The sequence below is a fragment of the Haliaeetus albicilla genome, chromosome 17 (genome assembly GCF_947461875.1).
Source record: "Haliaeetus albicilla chromosome 17, bHalAlb1.1, whole genome shotgun sequence".
NCBI classification, from domain to species: Eukaryota; Metazoa; Chordata; class Aves; order Accipitriformes; family Accipitridae; genus Haliaeetus; species Haliaeetus albicilla.
In genome coordinates, this window is record NC_091499.1 from 9,874,030 (window position 1) to 9,889,589 (window position 15,560).

Genomic DNA, 15,560 nt, shown 5'->3' on the forward strand with positions numbered 1-15,560 from the left:
CATGCTTAAAAACCATGTTATTAAGAGTTTCAGCAGTGAATATTTCGGTCTCCCAGAGTAGCGTGTTCTTTCTTTTGGTATTTCCCCACCACCCCTACTTATTAATCTTTATCTCACTTGCTACAAAGCAAGTCCATCACTATTTGTGGCAGACACAAGCATCATCTTCCTTTCCCCTTCCTAATTACCTTGTACACATTTGATAACTGTTATATCCCTACTTACATGTTTTTCTCCTGACTATATACAAACCCATTTCTGCCCCTTCTTGTAGGTCATATTCCATAGAACTAATCTTTCTTTTTAGAGTTTGAGTTCTGTCAGCTTGTGGTATGTTTCTCGAAGTAAGGTGTCCAAAACTGGACATGGTATGTGGTATCTTCTTTCAGGGGAAATATTTAATGTCTTTCATGAGGTGTTGCTATTTAGGAATGCTCTTTTCCCCTTCCTTGCAAAGTCATCACGGTGAGTTTGTGATCCACTATAATCCACAGACTTTTTTTCTGTAGCACCACTATCTAACTGGTTTCTCATCCTGAATCACTAAAGTTGTTTATCCCTACCTTTGCATGCAAAGATCAAGCCTTTATTGCAGCTTATCTTTTTTTAAGGATGCTTTTTGAGTTTTTTCAGATCATTTTTAGTTGTGTACCTTTCTGTCAATTGCTTCCCACTTCATGACCATTTGCAAATTTAACAAGTGTATTTTATCTTCCCTTGTCTTAGTCATGAAGAGGATGATTGAAGAGTGCCATATGTAGAATAGAGCTTTATGAACCCTCTGAGTGCATCCTTCCATTTTTATAAAAGTTAATGATAGTTACAATCCAAGTATGCCTTTATAGCTAGCTGTTTTGAACATAACGCTGAGGTGCTTATCTAAAGGTGTATGTGTTCTGCTTCCACATTTCAGAACTTGAGGCAGCAGATTCTCGAACTTTTGGGTCCAATTTCAATGAATCATGGTGTTCACTTCATGGCTGCCATTGCCTTTGTATGGAATGAAAGGAGGCAAAATAAAAATACTTCTAGGACAAAGGTATGTTTATACTACCATGGTCACTTCAAATAGTGGTAGTAACTTTAAGTGATTTAGAAGCAGTAAGGAGAAAATTCAGCCATTCCAGTGAAAAAATACATAGTATGACATGTGAAAAATATCTATATTATATTTCTAATGAGCAACTGTACTGTCAGGGAGCTACCAATTTATTTTAGAATGGGATAATCTTCCTGAATTCTTCAGGAAAAGAGTCAGTGATTCCAAGTCTCTAGGTGAACTGTTAGTTACTAACATTTCAATCCCATGAGGCCAGCTGCCTTAATTTTGGCACAGATGATAATCTGTGACAACATTTGTTTCTTTTAGGTTATTCCTACAGCGGGTGAAGAACAACTTCTACTGGTAGAGCTAGTTCGCTCTATCAGTGTTATGAGAACAGAGACTGTTATACAAACAGTGAAAGAAGTTTTGAAGCAGCCTCCAGCCATAGCAAAGGACAAGGTATGAACACTGTAGAGATGCTCTTGACTTATTAAATGTCCTTTTACTGAAGCTTAGAACAGTGATGATATGGATACTTCATTCACAAACTTGAGCAGTACAGTGTGAAAATTTTCACAATATGTAATAGATAGATGAACTTTTGGAGGGAAATCATACCTCCTAAAGTCATTACCATTTCTGAACAACTCCAGAATCCTGTTTACTGCTTCTGTACAAGACTGTGTTTTGTGGGGATAGGCTGCTTACATTAGGAAAACAGGTGCATACCCTAGCATCAGGTTGGTTGTTGGGTTTTTTTTTTTCAGGTGGGAAAGGGAAGTGAGGAAAAAGAGGGAATTAAAAAAAAAAAAAAAAAAAAAAAAAGAAGAATAACTTTACAGAGAGATGCCTAAATGGACTTTTGTAATATCCTGTTAATGAATTAAACTGTATATTCAGACACTGCAGTAACATTTTAGCATTGTCAGTTTTGCAGTGGCAAGTGAGGGAAAAACAGTCATTTTCTTAGATGACACAAGTTTTGTATCTTTTTCTAGAAACATCTTTCACTGGAAGTCTGCATGTTGCAGTTTTTCTATGCTTATACTCAAAGGTAAGACAAGAAGTTAAATTTTATTTCTGTCATCCAGAAGCAGATGGAAAATTTGAATATTTTACATCTTTTTATAATCCCTAGGATGAGAAATAGCCTGTGTAATATAAATCATGAAGAAAGAATGGTCTTGAGCCGTAGGTGTCACAAAAAAGACAGGGATTTATTTTGTGAGTTCCCTAGTTCTGCATCACCTTTCTTCCCCTACCTAATAATCCTGCAGGAAATTTGCCCCCTGCACACGGAAAGCTGATTTTAATTGTGCTGTAACTCATTGGTACCATTCCAACCGGGGACTGAAAAGCATGTCTTTCGAGTGCACTGGTGGTTCTGCCTTCCTTCTTTTCTTAATGACTTGATGTAGTCACCTAATATTAAATGAAAAACTAAAGAATCTGTATGAATGTTGATTCACAATATCTGCTAGGAGAAATGTGAGGTAGAAAGGAAATGGGGAATACCTGAAGGGAGATTATGCCATTTGCATTGCCATTGCTGCTCTCTCTCTTAGGATTCCAGTGACCAGCTTAGTAGATAGCTGGGCAGCACTGCTACTTCTGTTAAAAGATTCCATCCAGGTTGGTCTTCCAGCCCCGGGACAATTCCTCATACTTGGGTAAGTGATCTTGATACTTGTGATTTGCAAATAAGTTCAAATGTGTGGCATCATACTGAAGTGTTAGTGTTTTCAAATCTCTATCACTTATTTGAGTGGTAGAGCTATTGCCCGAGTTCTGTGGGGTTTAACGAATTAGTTTCTTCTCTGAGGAATGGTTACATATATTAAATTTTATATTATAATATGATACAAGCCACGATCTTACCTTGCTGATTATTTGAGCGATTCAGGCTCTTTAAACAGTAGGTTTATGTTTCTGATTTTTCTTAGAAAATAACTACAATGACTATTTCTTAGGTGTATGTAGATTTGCAGGCCACTAGAAAGGATTCATTCCCAGCATGAAAGCTGGTTGTGGAGTGTTAGAAATAAAATGTTGAATGTGATTTTCTCTATAAAACTTCAAGGACCATTTTCTTGAATTTCTAGAATTTATCTTCCCTAGTAAACTGCCTCTAAAGATACTTTTATGTATAGTCTAGTTAAACATGTTCTTGATAATTTTGATCATACCATAATAGTTTAACTTAAATGTGAAAGGATATTTTCTAGAATATTGAAAAGTAGCAGTGACTGAAGGCTTAGTAAATAATTATTGTGCATGTAAATTTCTTCACACTTGTCCTAGCTCTTAAAATTACTGAATAATGTATTGTGAGAAGAAAATCCATATATACTTCTATTTTTTCAGTGTTCTTAATGAGTTCATCATGAAAAACCCAAGCCTGGAGAATAAGAAAGATCAAAGAGATCTCCAGGTAAGAAATCTGTTGTATGTATGTCTCTTTCGAAAATGTTTAACCATAAATGCTTGAATGTACTAGAATTGTCTGATATATCAGTTCTGTAGTCTGAAATAACTCTTTAGTATCTTCTACTTAGTACTGTTTATAATCTGTTGAAAAAAATCTCATTTTCTGTGGAGTTATTAATCACTGATAATATAGAACAGAAGCGATTTGAAAACAGTTCTGTACTTAGTTATATAGATTTTCCTGCAGAACACATCAGGACAACAAATACAGCCCTTCTGCACAAAGTTCTTAAAATGCTTGGGTTTTTTTCTACCAGGATGTAACACACAAGATAGTGGATGCCATTGGGGCAATTGCTGGTTCTTCCTTGGAACAGACTACTTGGCTAAGACGAAACTTAGAGGTTAAGCCTTCCCCCAAGATTATGGTTGATGGAAACAACTTAGAATCAGATGTTGAAGGTAGCTTCATTTTCATCTTTATTTTAAACAAAACATTAATTATCAGGCCAAAATAAACAAAGAGGATAGCTTTACTATATTTGAATGCATTAAAAATGCTTCAATATTGTTCAGGCATATTTATCTTACACAGTGTATATTGCAAAGTCTGTACATCTTCAAACTATGTGCTATTAAAGTATACTTGTAAGGTAAATAATGGCATAAGAAGACTAACTTTGGACGTTTTTTTATTATTATCTTTATTTAGATATGTTGTCTCCAGCAATGGAAACTTCAAACATAACTCCATCTGTTTATAGTGTCCATGCTTTGACCTTACTTTCTGAGGTAAATATCTCCTCAGATATAATAAATGCTGTCTTATAATAAACTTTTATATTGTGAAAAGCTTTGGATTAGAAGCTTGGGGAAGGCGATTTGGTGGGAAACACTGTGAATGGATTCTGGGTCCTGTCATGTAATATATAAAACTTTGTTCCTAACCCAGTTGTGAAGATTCAGTGAGGTGGATGAGGTGTAAAGCGTGGCTTTTCAGATGTGTAGTATAGCAAACTTTTTTGGTGGCAAACTTTGTGTGTTATTAGTGGTATGTGTTAGTTACTGCTGATAATCACAGTCAGTCTTTGAATTTTTTTGTTGTTTGTTTCTAGCTTATTCTGTAGAATTCTTTGCCCAGGAGTTCATGCTTCTGTGGTTTTACCTTAGTTTGTTTTAAAAACAATGGGATCTTTATACTCTGGATTTTTTATAGTACATGAAATTAGATCAATTCTATCATAAACTTAAACATTCAGTGAAGGACATGATACAAAAAGATGCTGAATAGTAGATAAAAATCAATTTGAGAGTGCATGTTAACATACCTTCCTCTCCTTTTATAGGTTTTGGCTCATCTCTTGGATATGGTTTTCTACAGTGATGAAAAAGAGAGGGTTATTCCTTTGCTTGTAAATATTATGCACTATGTTGTTCCCTACCTCCGTAATCACAGGTATCTTTACAATTTATTGAATTGATGTGCATCTCTACAGCCAGTTGAAATTTAGTGGGTGACACTTAAGTTGAAAGAGGCATGATAAGGATTAGATGTCTATCAAACTTACTATAAAGCAGCAATTCAAAATTGGTTCATGTTGACTTTTTCTTTTTTTTTGTTTAGTGCTCACAATGCATCCAGCTATCGAGCCTGTGTCCAGTTATTAAGCAGTCTTAGTGGGTATCAGTATACAAGGAGGGCATGGAAAAAGGAAGCATTTGACCTCTTTATGGATTCCAGTTTCTTCCAGATGGATGCTTCCTGTGTTAACCAGTAAGACTTTCTTTTTTCTGCTTATAGTGATGGCTGTTACAAATTTTATGTATACCATTACACAAGAGGATGTATAATGTGGACCAAAATTTCCCAACAGATCTCTGTTGAGAGGAATAAAGGGGATGTTCTGTGTTTTAGATAATCACATGAAATGTGAAACTCGCTTACCTAAGGTATATTTCTATGCACAAGTCTATTTTTTTCAATTGTGAGGGTTTTTTTTTTTAAGTTTATTTTTAATATGAGGAAAAAAGTGGTTAACATTTTATAGAATTATAGAATGATTTGGGTTGGAAGGAACCTTAAAGATCTTCCAGTTCCAGCCTGCCTGCTGTGGGCAGGGACACCTTCCACTAGACCAGGATGCTCAAAGCCCCATCCAACCTGGCCTTGGACACTGCCAGGGGTGGGGCAGCCACAACATCTCTGGGCAACCTGTTCCAGTGTCTTACCTCCTTCATACTAAAGAATTTCTTCCTTACATATAATCAAAATCTACCCTTTTTCAGTTTAAAACCACTGCCCCTCATCCTATCGCTACACTCCCTGATAAAGAGTCCCTCCCTATCTTTCCTGTAGGCCCCCTTTAGGTACTGGCAGGCTGCTGTAAGGTCTCCCCAGAGCCTTCTCTTCCCCAGGCTGAACAACCCCAACTCTCTCAGCCTGTCTTCATAGGAGAGTTCTCCAGCCCCCTGACCATCTTTGTGGCCCTCTTCTGGACTTGCTCCAACAGGTCCATGTCCTTCTCATGTTGGGGGCCCCAGGGCAGAACACAGTACTCCAGGTGGGGTCTCAAGAGTGGAGTACAGGGGGAGAACCACCTCCCTCGACCCGCTGGTCACGTTTCTTTTGGTGCAGCCAAGGATATGATTGGCTCTGTGGGCTGTGAGCACACATTGCTGGGTTGTGTTGATCTTCTGGTTAACCAACACCCCCAAGTTCTTCTCAGTCCTGCTCTCAATCCACTCACTGCCCAGCCTGTACTTGTGCTTGGGATTGCCCCGACGCATGTGCAGGACCTGGCACTTGGCCTTGTTGAACTTCATGAAATTCCCACGGGCTCACCTCTCAAGCCTGTCAAGGGCCCTCTGGGTGGCATCTTTTATTTTCTTTGAGAAGGGCGTTCAAAAAATACAGTTACAGTTTCAGATCAAATCACACCAAGTAAATGGTACTTATGTAGAAAAGAGCTTGGATTGGAAGCCTTAGCCTGAATTAAAAGAGAAAAAAAAGCTCCATAAATATTTCTGTAAATTCCTGCTTTTTTTCTTGCTTTTCTGATTTGTGTACAATCTTCCTCTTTTAGTTGGAGAGCTATTATGGATAATTTGATGACACATGACAAAACCACATTCAGAGATTTGATGAGTGAGTATTTATTAATGTAGTAGTGACTTTTCTCCAAGGGAAACATTAAAAAAAAGGAAAACAAATATCTCAAACATTTGTTCAACATTTATTTCAATCTGCTTGATTTATTCCATGTTTTTCATGTTTTCTTGAACTACTTGTTTCTGGAGATCCATAAATAAGATAACTTGAAGTGAGAGAATTTGAGACCAAACTGGCACACAGTGAATTTTGCCTATATGGCAAAGCTGACTGAGCAGAGAGGGTGGGGGTGGTTTTTGTTGGGTTTTTTTGTTTGTTGGTTCGGTTTTTTTGCGGGGCAGGTGGGTGTTTCGTTTTGGTTTGTTGGGGTTGTTTGGTGTTTTTTGTTTTTTTTTTTTAAAAGACCTGACACTAACTCTGCTTAAGGAAAAATTGATTCTGCAGTTTCCAAACTTCTGACTGTATATAAACCTAGAAATTTTCTTAAAAAAAAAAAAAAAAAAAAAAAGAAAGAAAGGCTAAACTCCCTCCCAAAAGCTCCCAAACCCAGGCACCATTATGTATGCTTACAAATTTTCTTTCAACATGTATTTTAAATCACTGTGGTTAATAATACAAATTGCAGGACATGCATCATCTTAACATCTGTTTTTTGAACTACATTAATGCAACGAAAGTAAGAGTTATTTGTGCCTTAAAGTGAAACAGAAGGGAAATTTTGAAGTTTGTCTCTGCACTATGCATTTTCTCTTTCAGCACGAGTGGCTGTGGCTCAGAGCAGTTCTCTCAATCTGTTTGCTAATCGAGACGCAGAGCTGGAACAGCGTGCTATGCTCCTGAAGAGACTGGCTTTCGCAATTTTTAGTAGTGAGATAGACCAGTACCAGAAATACCTTCCAGACATACAAGGTCAGTAAAAAACATATCATCTAGTGGACTTCTGGACTCTGATGTTAACTGAGGAATGTTTGTGTGACAGGGTAACAGTGGGTAAACTTGTCCCATGGAATATCGGTGTGCAGTACCTTTTCTGTGGCTGGATGCAAAGCTTCTGCAGATATTGTTTAAAACATTTTCAGTCTTAAACGATTACAAACTACACAGACTTTGTGATTTACCAGTTGACTTTTATCCAGATTATTTCACTGATCTGTCATTTTATACCTTGATCAATGTCCTTGGGTACCTGCAGTGTGCCTTTTGACATGAACATCCGAGCTATAAACACCTATCAATTAGGGATAAATGAAAAGGCTGACCTTGAAGTTTTGAATTCTTGACTGCTCTAGCTGTTTTTTCTGCTGCTCTATTTATCCGTCCTATTTATCACTGAAGAATATCTCTTCTAGTGACCTTTTACATTAAGTGATTGGGAATGGGAGCTGCTTAGTTTTATTCTAAGATTATGCAAATAGTTACAGCAGCAGCTTCTAGATATATTGTTTTTTAGTGCTACCAAGGTGGACACTTTGGTCTCTTCCTCTATATGGAAAGTCAATTACATCATCTTTCTTGTTTCATTTGTTCCAGGATTTATTCTTTGAAGTTGTTTGGGTTTTGGTTTTGGGGGTTTTTTTTCTCCTCAGTCAAGTCAGTAGCTGGGTTTACTATGTTCAAGATATCAGGTGGTTTTACTGGTCTGGACTGTGAAGTGCATGTGTTGGTTTGACTGAAAAATTTCTTTATTTATCTGCATCTGTATATGTTGAATGCTTAGAGGTGGTTATGGCTAAATAAGAGTGTATTGTGCCTGTGTAATATCCCATGTACCATGATGATGCAGTCTTTTATTAATAATGATAATATATCCTAGCTGTGATGGGTGAAACTCTGCATAAGATGAACAAAACTCCCAGATGCACTATTGCATTTATGTGTAGAACTTCAATCAAAATATGCAACTGCATTGTTTTGAGGTTTCTTGCTTTTGTTTGTTGCTTGGTAAAAGTAGTTATTTTTTATATTGACAGAATAAAACTGTAGCAAAGTACTGAAACAGTAATGTGGCAGATACTTTAAAAGTAAAAACTGAAAGTAAATGAGGGAAGGAGAAAATGCTAGTTGGAATTATTCTGAACTGAGGAAATCTTCTTGGCTTTTTGTTTCAGAAAGGCTGGTAGAAAGTCTCCGTTTGCCACAGGTGCCCACCCTTCATTCCCAAGTGTTCCTGTTTTTCAGAGTATTGCTTTTAAGAATGTCTCCGCAACACCTTACCTCGCTTTGGCCAACCATGATCACTGAACTGGTGAGTTGCATTTAGCATTCAGGATTTGGAAGACTGGTGCAAATTTGAGACACAACCTTATTCCTCCTCAACATTTTTATGAAAATATCTTCTAGATATTGTACATGTAAATGTACAATGGACACAAATTGAAAGCTGACTTATTTTCATAGTCCTGATGTCCATTTTTTGCAACCAAATGGAATATCTGTTGTCTTATGCTATTTAAGCTGTTCAGATGTCTCCTGAATTAAGTTTGCATTTTCTTTCATTGTTCCCTACTGACTCCTACTTCAATTTCTGCTTACGTATGTGTACCCTCTCCACCATTCCCACTCCTGCTCTGCTCAGTGTTCCCTGTTTCTACTTTCCTGGTCATTCAGCCTTCTTCCTCCAGCAATGAGGATGAGGAGCCACATAAAGGAGTAAGAATCCATGTTGTATTGGCAGTTGATGGTCATTCAGATCACATTGTGGCTGAAATTTTGTAACTATATTTATTCAAGGCTCAACTCAGCTTTCTTCTTTCTCTTGTTTTACTCTGCATAACAAGACAGGATAAACATCTGTCCTCAGAGCTGCTACCTGTGGAGTCTCTGGTGTTGGCTGTTTCACGCGCTCTTTTGGGTTTCAGCTTTGGCAATGGGAATGGAGGAGAGTGGTTGGTGCATCCTGTGGTCTGTTTAGCCTGTTAGTCAAGGAGTTCCCAAGGGACTGGCTAACACAGATTGCAAATCAGAATCACTGCTGTGACTTTTTTTTTGGGGGGGGATCTGTAGGCACCTAACCTAGCCCTTAGTTAACCACAGATCTAAGCAATAGAAGGAGAAAAGCTATATAAAGTATTTTAAAGATCAAGTGCATTGTTTTAGCAATATATGCATTTAATTTTGAGCCTGTCAATAGCATAAGTATTAGGAAACCCATTCTATTTAATGTAACCCTCTGATTCCTGTGCTGTCCCTTGGCCTTTACACAAGCTACCACAGTCCTGGAACTACTTTCAGTGGACAGGACTGTGTTACTTCTGGGAATTCACACCTGAGCTTGACTGCTCCATTACATGATTCTTTATTCTCATTTCCTTTAGGTTTTGCTCTCTAAGGAGTGGATTAGCCTCTGAGAGCTTTCCTGGCCGTAAAAGAGACTGTTATGGCCCTTGTGCTACTCAGCCTATATATAAGGGATGAAAGAGCTTTAGGGTGCCAGTGTCCATTCATGGTTCAGGGGGTTATTTCATCATTCAGGAATGGAAATAAAGCCCTAAAGAGTTCCTCTAAGGCTTATTACTCAGGCCTCCCTACAGCATTTTCCTGAGTCACAGTCCATTAAAAAATGGTATTAAAATGTAGCATTTGATCTTCAGGTACAAGTGTTTTTACTGATGGAACAGGAGCTCACTGCTGATGAAGACATTTCCAGGTAAACTTACGAACTTCCAGCTTGTTTAACATGATAACAGTCTCCTGGCATACTGATGGGCAGTTGAGTCATTCTTTAAAATAATTTGTCTTAGAAAGAATTGTCAAGCTCAGATGAGAAGGATAAGTAAAGAGTAGTTCAGTCTGGCTGCAGTAACAGGGACATACTCTTCAGGACAAAACAAAAAAAATCCCACTGTCTGATTGCTCATAAACCACTAAGGTAAATTATGCTGCACAAGTATATTAGTTCTGTCTTCCTGGCTAAAATTATACTGCTTCTGCAATTAAAATATGCATGACATGACTTTATAGCTTTTCTGTATTGTACACTTACTTCAAATACTACTGATGCGCTTTTTTTTTGGTCTAAATAAAAATGTGGTTTCTTTCTAATGTTAGAAAGACATAAAGATGAGGTAGATATTTTTTCTTGTTTTGTTGTCCATTTCTGTCCCATCTACCTTCCACACAGTATGATCCGATTTCAGTCAATGCCAGCAGTAAAGGCAGATTTCTCAAAAGAACAGGAGTTATTTGCACAAGTGTTGTTCTTCACTTTTTTTTTTCTAGATTCTCTTTGTTCTTTTGAAGAATTTTTCCCTAGAATAATGTTGATATGACTGGGAATTTTAAACTTTCTCTTAATTTGGACGTCTGGTGGGAATGAGATGCAGTTTAACATGTTTATTATATATTACCATTTTATCATGTATACAGACACACACATACACATATATATAAACATACAAAACCCCACCCATAGCACAGACTTGCAATGTTCTGGTTTGATTTATGGATTCAGGATTAAGTTGGTAAATAAAGAGTTGTGTGTTTGTAAGGGCAAGTCAGAAAGATGATGTTCCCATAGTGGCAGAAGGCTGTTATAACTCACCTGCCTGGTGTAATTTATTTTAGAACTTCTGGCCCATCTGTTGCTGGTCTGGAGACGACGTACACAGGTGGCAATGGTTTCTCCACATCCTACAATAGCCAGAGATGGTTGAACCTGTACTTGTCCGCTTGCAAATTTTTGGACTTGGCCCTAGCTTTACCATCTGAAAACCTGCCTCAGTTTCAGATGTGAGTAGAAGACACTGTCACTTAAGTTTTTGGATGTTTGTCCATGCTAGTGTATAAAAATCTTTGTTTTCCTATATTTCCTTTCCTTTTCTGGCCTTCACCCAGGGCAGCCCACAGTTCATTCCCTCCCAGTGTCAGAGTGGCCCACAGAGCAAATGATTCTACACACCAAATGAGTTCAAGCTGGTTTGATTTAGCCTGTGGCAAGAGATTCTCCACACTTGTGAGCTAATCAGTAATAGTGATTTATTCAAGTATTTTATTTTTAAAGTATTTATTATTTAAAGTATTTAGTTGCGGTAATGTCTAAGAACTCAAAATAAACCCACATGTCTCAGTGACTAATGCATGAGATCAGATGACTATATGTCGTCTCAGCATGACTCACTTATTACTCCTGCATGATCTGTCTGGAAGATGTTGCAACAAACCTGCTTGCGAAGGGGACCCCATAGGTTTTTCTTGGTCGGTAGTGTTCATGTGTGCCAACTGCTTCCTCAGTGCCTCTGCAATCCTGTTTTGTTGGAAAAAAATGAATGCAAAACAACTGGCATTTGCTGAAGACCCTAGAAATGAGAGGCCACCAAGGACAAAACAAAGTATCTCATCTCTTCCTTCACACTGTGCAGTGGTGACCGTGTGAGAGCTGCTGCCCTGGCACAGCTCTGTAGACGTTTGGTCACCTTTAATTATCTTGTTACTTAAAAGATGATTGTGTGGGATAGAGGGTGGAAGGACTTGTACACACTGTGTCAGTTTGTGCCCTGTAGTATTTCTAAATCTAAAGCTAATCTTGAAGGGTTCCTCATTTTCTTATTTTTTTTTCTTTTTCTGGGGACTTGGCTCATAACTCTTGTTCAGTTCTCCAAGCTGTCCTAATCTCTGTTATTAGCTAACCTGGTTTTATTTAGGTCATTACTGTGCATTTCTGGAAAGACAACAGTCATGCTGAATCACAGTGTCTTTTGTAGTGTTCTCATGGAGGCTTGGATTGAAGTTTTAAGTACAGAAACTTTGATTTCCTTTATAGTTTATAATTTATAATGCAAGTAGCCAGTCCTTGCAGTGCAGCAAGGTGGGGCGGGGGGGGGGGGCGATGGTCCACTTGGTCTTGTTGGCCTATGAGTAGGTAAAATAAATGAGTTTCTGTTATCAACATGGTATAATGATGAGAACATTTTGTGTTTTAATAGTATGCATTGCAAATGTGCAGCAAAATGTTTTAAGTAACTTATTTTATAATTCAGAATTGCTTTCAGTTCTCTTGCACACAATGAAGATGTGAATACTACTGTTTTTAGCTTCTCTGCCTTATCTTGCTCTTGGAATCCTTAACTACTTTAAGAAACTCTAAAGAAAAAAAGACAATGCTACATTCTCAGCCATGTTACTTCCTGCTTTTCAGAATGTGCCTTTCCTATTCTTTCTTATCAAAGTCTGATGTGTTTTATGTGGGTTGGTTTTGGTTTTGTTTTGTTGTGTGGCTTTCCCCCCACACACACTCTTTCTTTGATACTTAACTAGATTTCCTCATCCACTCACATTTTTAGATCTAGCAGAAAAGCCTGCATGTTCAGTAAGGATAATGTCTGCTTGTGTTATCTCATGACAGGTATCGTTGGGCTTTTATTCCAGAAGCATCAGATGATTCGGGCTTGGAAGTACGAAGACAGGGTACGCATCAGAGGGAATTCAAACCGTATGTGGTGCGTCTAGCAAAACTGCTGCGAAAAAAAGCAAAGGTATGTTGCTTTCTTCCAGTTATGCTTCTCCTTGAAAACTGTCATGTACAGTAACATACAGCACTGTTTGGTTTTGGATTTTTTTTTTTTTTTTTTAAATGATGAAGAATGGAAAGGAGTTCATCTGGTGTGGGAGATTCCCACTGGAGTAATCTCAAGTCAGCATCAGGCAAAAACCACATGTAGGTATAAAAACCAAAAACAAACCCCAAACCAACAGCAAAAAAACCCCATACCTACTATAGTCAGTGACTTTGGAGTTTCCAATTAACAGTATTGTTTGTATTATTTGAGTAGAAAGTAAAACATGCTTCAGTGTCTTAATATATTTTAACATAAAATCACTTTCAGATAGCTAGTCATATACGTAGATACTAGTATAACTAGCTACCTTTTGAAGTAGAAAAGCATTTTTGTTAATAATAAGCACATTTAAATATTTAGAAAACTGTTGCATTCCTCAAAATGACAGAACCAAGTGTTTTGAGACTCTGTAGAGCCAGGGAGGGCTGGATTTCTTCCCTGAAGCAGATACAATGAATGGAAGAGGGCAGAGAGCAGTAGAAACAGTTCTAGGGAAATCTTGGCTGTGCAGTTTGTAGGGTGGGAGCAGAATTAGGGTTGTCATTATGTTGGTGCATGAGTTATATTAAAACCGTACTTTGGGTGGGGTGGGGGCCTGATCTGCTAATGAAGCTGGTGGAAGCTGGCCAAGCCCTGTCCCAGGGAGTTTCCTTCTGCTGTCACAAAGTAAGAAAATTGCTGTCAGACACTTGCTGCTCCTGCTGTGAGGACAGAGCCCCCCTGGGCAGACACCATACTGGGAAAGGTTGCTGGGTGGGCCAGGGAAACAGGGAAGAAGCTCGAAGCCATATGGGAGAAAGCTCTGAAGTTTCATTCTTGGGTTTCCCTCTAAATAGATAGCATTGTCAGGGCTGAAACACTGTCAGCTTGCTGTAGCTACTGCATTTACAATCTCTAATGAATGTTTTCACTGAGTAAAGAAACTACTACTGACATGCAAGTGGCTACATAAAATTTAGGGATAACTTTGCTGCAGGCAGATCTGAACTATTCAAGCAAGGCTCATAACTACAGGGAGTAAAACGAGTATCTGAAGCACATCTGCATTCTTTATTTTATTGGTTTTTGAACTGAAGATGAGACTAAATTTCTCTTCTTGCATGTATACGGGAATAATCAATTTTGATTGCCAATCAGGCACAGCCTCTAACCCTGATCTTCAATGTAGGGTGCTATACCTGTTAAAAAGTTGTCACTTTGGAGTTGTCACACTCCAAATAATCTCTCTGCGTGAATTATAAATTACATAGGGTGCATAAAACATACATGCTGGTAAGTACTGTATGTTGAGATAGATGCCTGAAGTCAGGACTTCTACACAGCATGCTTCAAGAACATAGAAAACTTCCTGGAACTTCTGGAACCCCCTAGTCATGGCAGCAGTTGCACACTGTGAACCATAGCTAGGGGTATGATGATGAGTTAAACATGAGGTAATGAATATTGACTTCCAGGCCATTTCTTCTTTGTGCAGAGGAGAATACTGTTGTATATAGCTGCGGGTTTTTCTTAGAAAGTAACTGTTTCTGAGAAAAATGTTCCAGTGGATCTTAATTTTTCTTCAAGGCGCTCTGACTAATGCTCAGATTCATGTAGTATGGTGTTGCTCAGGCTCTGTTGTCTGAAGGAAATGTGCTTAAAAACCTCCTTTGGCACTACTGGCAATAAACAGAAGAAACTGGCAGTGCTGTTATTGTCTAATAGTGTCTTGGCCACACTAGCTCCAGAGTCTGCTGTTTCTGGACCACGGACTCTTTGGGGCAGGTGATTTTTCTAGCTGAAGCATGGCACCCAACCAAGCAACTGCACGGCCTTCATGGCAAAGTATTATTTTGATAAATGAAATGCAGTCTGAAAGTTCTCCTCTTTCCTTCCACAGGACAAACAGGAGGACTTTAAGACGGTGGTTTTGGAGGGAATGGAGATGGCCAAGCATCAGGTGAGGGTGGCCTTTGATGCTTGAGTTGTGAAACAAGCTCACCATAATAATACCATCACCTCAAGGCCCTGGGCAGTATTTAGCTTTCAGTGAGAACTGAGAGGTCAGTCTTGTTAGAGGATGAAGTTGAGAGATTTTTTTCTGAAGTGAAAGAATCATGAGAGCCCTTATTTTTATAGATAACTTAAAAATTTATTTTTTATTTCCTACATGAAATAGATTACAAAAAGTTAATGTTAGTTCTAAGAAGAATTATGATTGCAAATCATTATAAAGTTAAATAAAAATTATTTCTTAGATGTGAAACACACAATCCCTAATCGGTCTCTGTCAAATTAACTGTTGTTTGAAGTATCTGAGGAATTACTGGTGTTTGCTTAGCAGATACTGCTGTGAGGAAATGGCTTGGATGGATTGTATTTCATTGCTCAGAGAGAGAATTAGTATTTGCACCTGCACCCCATTTGGTTGGCTGCTGTGCAACAC

The 15,560-nt window shown here is 38.2% G+C and overlaps 1 protein-coding gene across 7 annotated transcripts in view; it reads left to right on the top strand.

Annotated features, from left to right (window-relative positions):
• DOP1A (DOP1 leucine zipper like protein A) overlaps positions 1-15,560 on the top strand; it is a 70,162-nt gene that overhangs the window by 52,309 nt on the left and 2,293 nt on the right. For 3 of the 7 annotated variants that reach the window (XM_069804750.1, XM_069804752.1, XM_069804751.1), the window contains 16 exons: positions 914-1,039; positions 1,370-1,504; positions 2,044-2,099; positions 2,611-2,715; positions 3,410-3,476; positions 3,790-3,934; positions 4,185-4,264; positions 4,819-4,928; positions 5,097-5,246; positions 6,556-6,617; positions 7,338-7,490; positions 8,690-8,826; positions 10,172-10,227; positions 11,145-11,309; positions 12,922-13,051; positions 15,015-15,074. In XM_069804750.1, coding sequence (XP_069660851.1) covers positions 914-1,039; positions 1,370-1,504; positions 2,044-2,099; positions 2,611-2,715; positions 3,410-3,476; positions 3,790-3,934; positions 4,185-4,264; positions 4,819-4,928; positions 5,097-5,246; positions 6,556-6,617; positions 7,338-7,490; positions 8,690-8,826; positions 10,172-10,227; positions 11,145-11,309; positions 12,922-13,051; positions 15,015-15,074 — 1,737 coding nt within the window. Of the gene's footprint in view, positions 1-913; positions 1,040-1,369; positions 1,505-2,043; positions 2,100-2,610; positions 2,716-3,409; positions 3,477-3,789; positions 3,935-4,184; positions 4,265-4,818; positions 4,929-5,096; positions 5,247-6,555; positions 6,618-7,337; positions 7,491-8,689; positions 8,827-10,171; positions 10,228-11,144; positions 11,310-12,921; positions 13,052-15,014; positions 15,075-15,560 lie in introns of those variants that run through there. The other 4 variants (XM_069804753.1, XM_069804755.1, XM_069804754.1 and 1 more) reach the window with 2 other exon arrangements.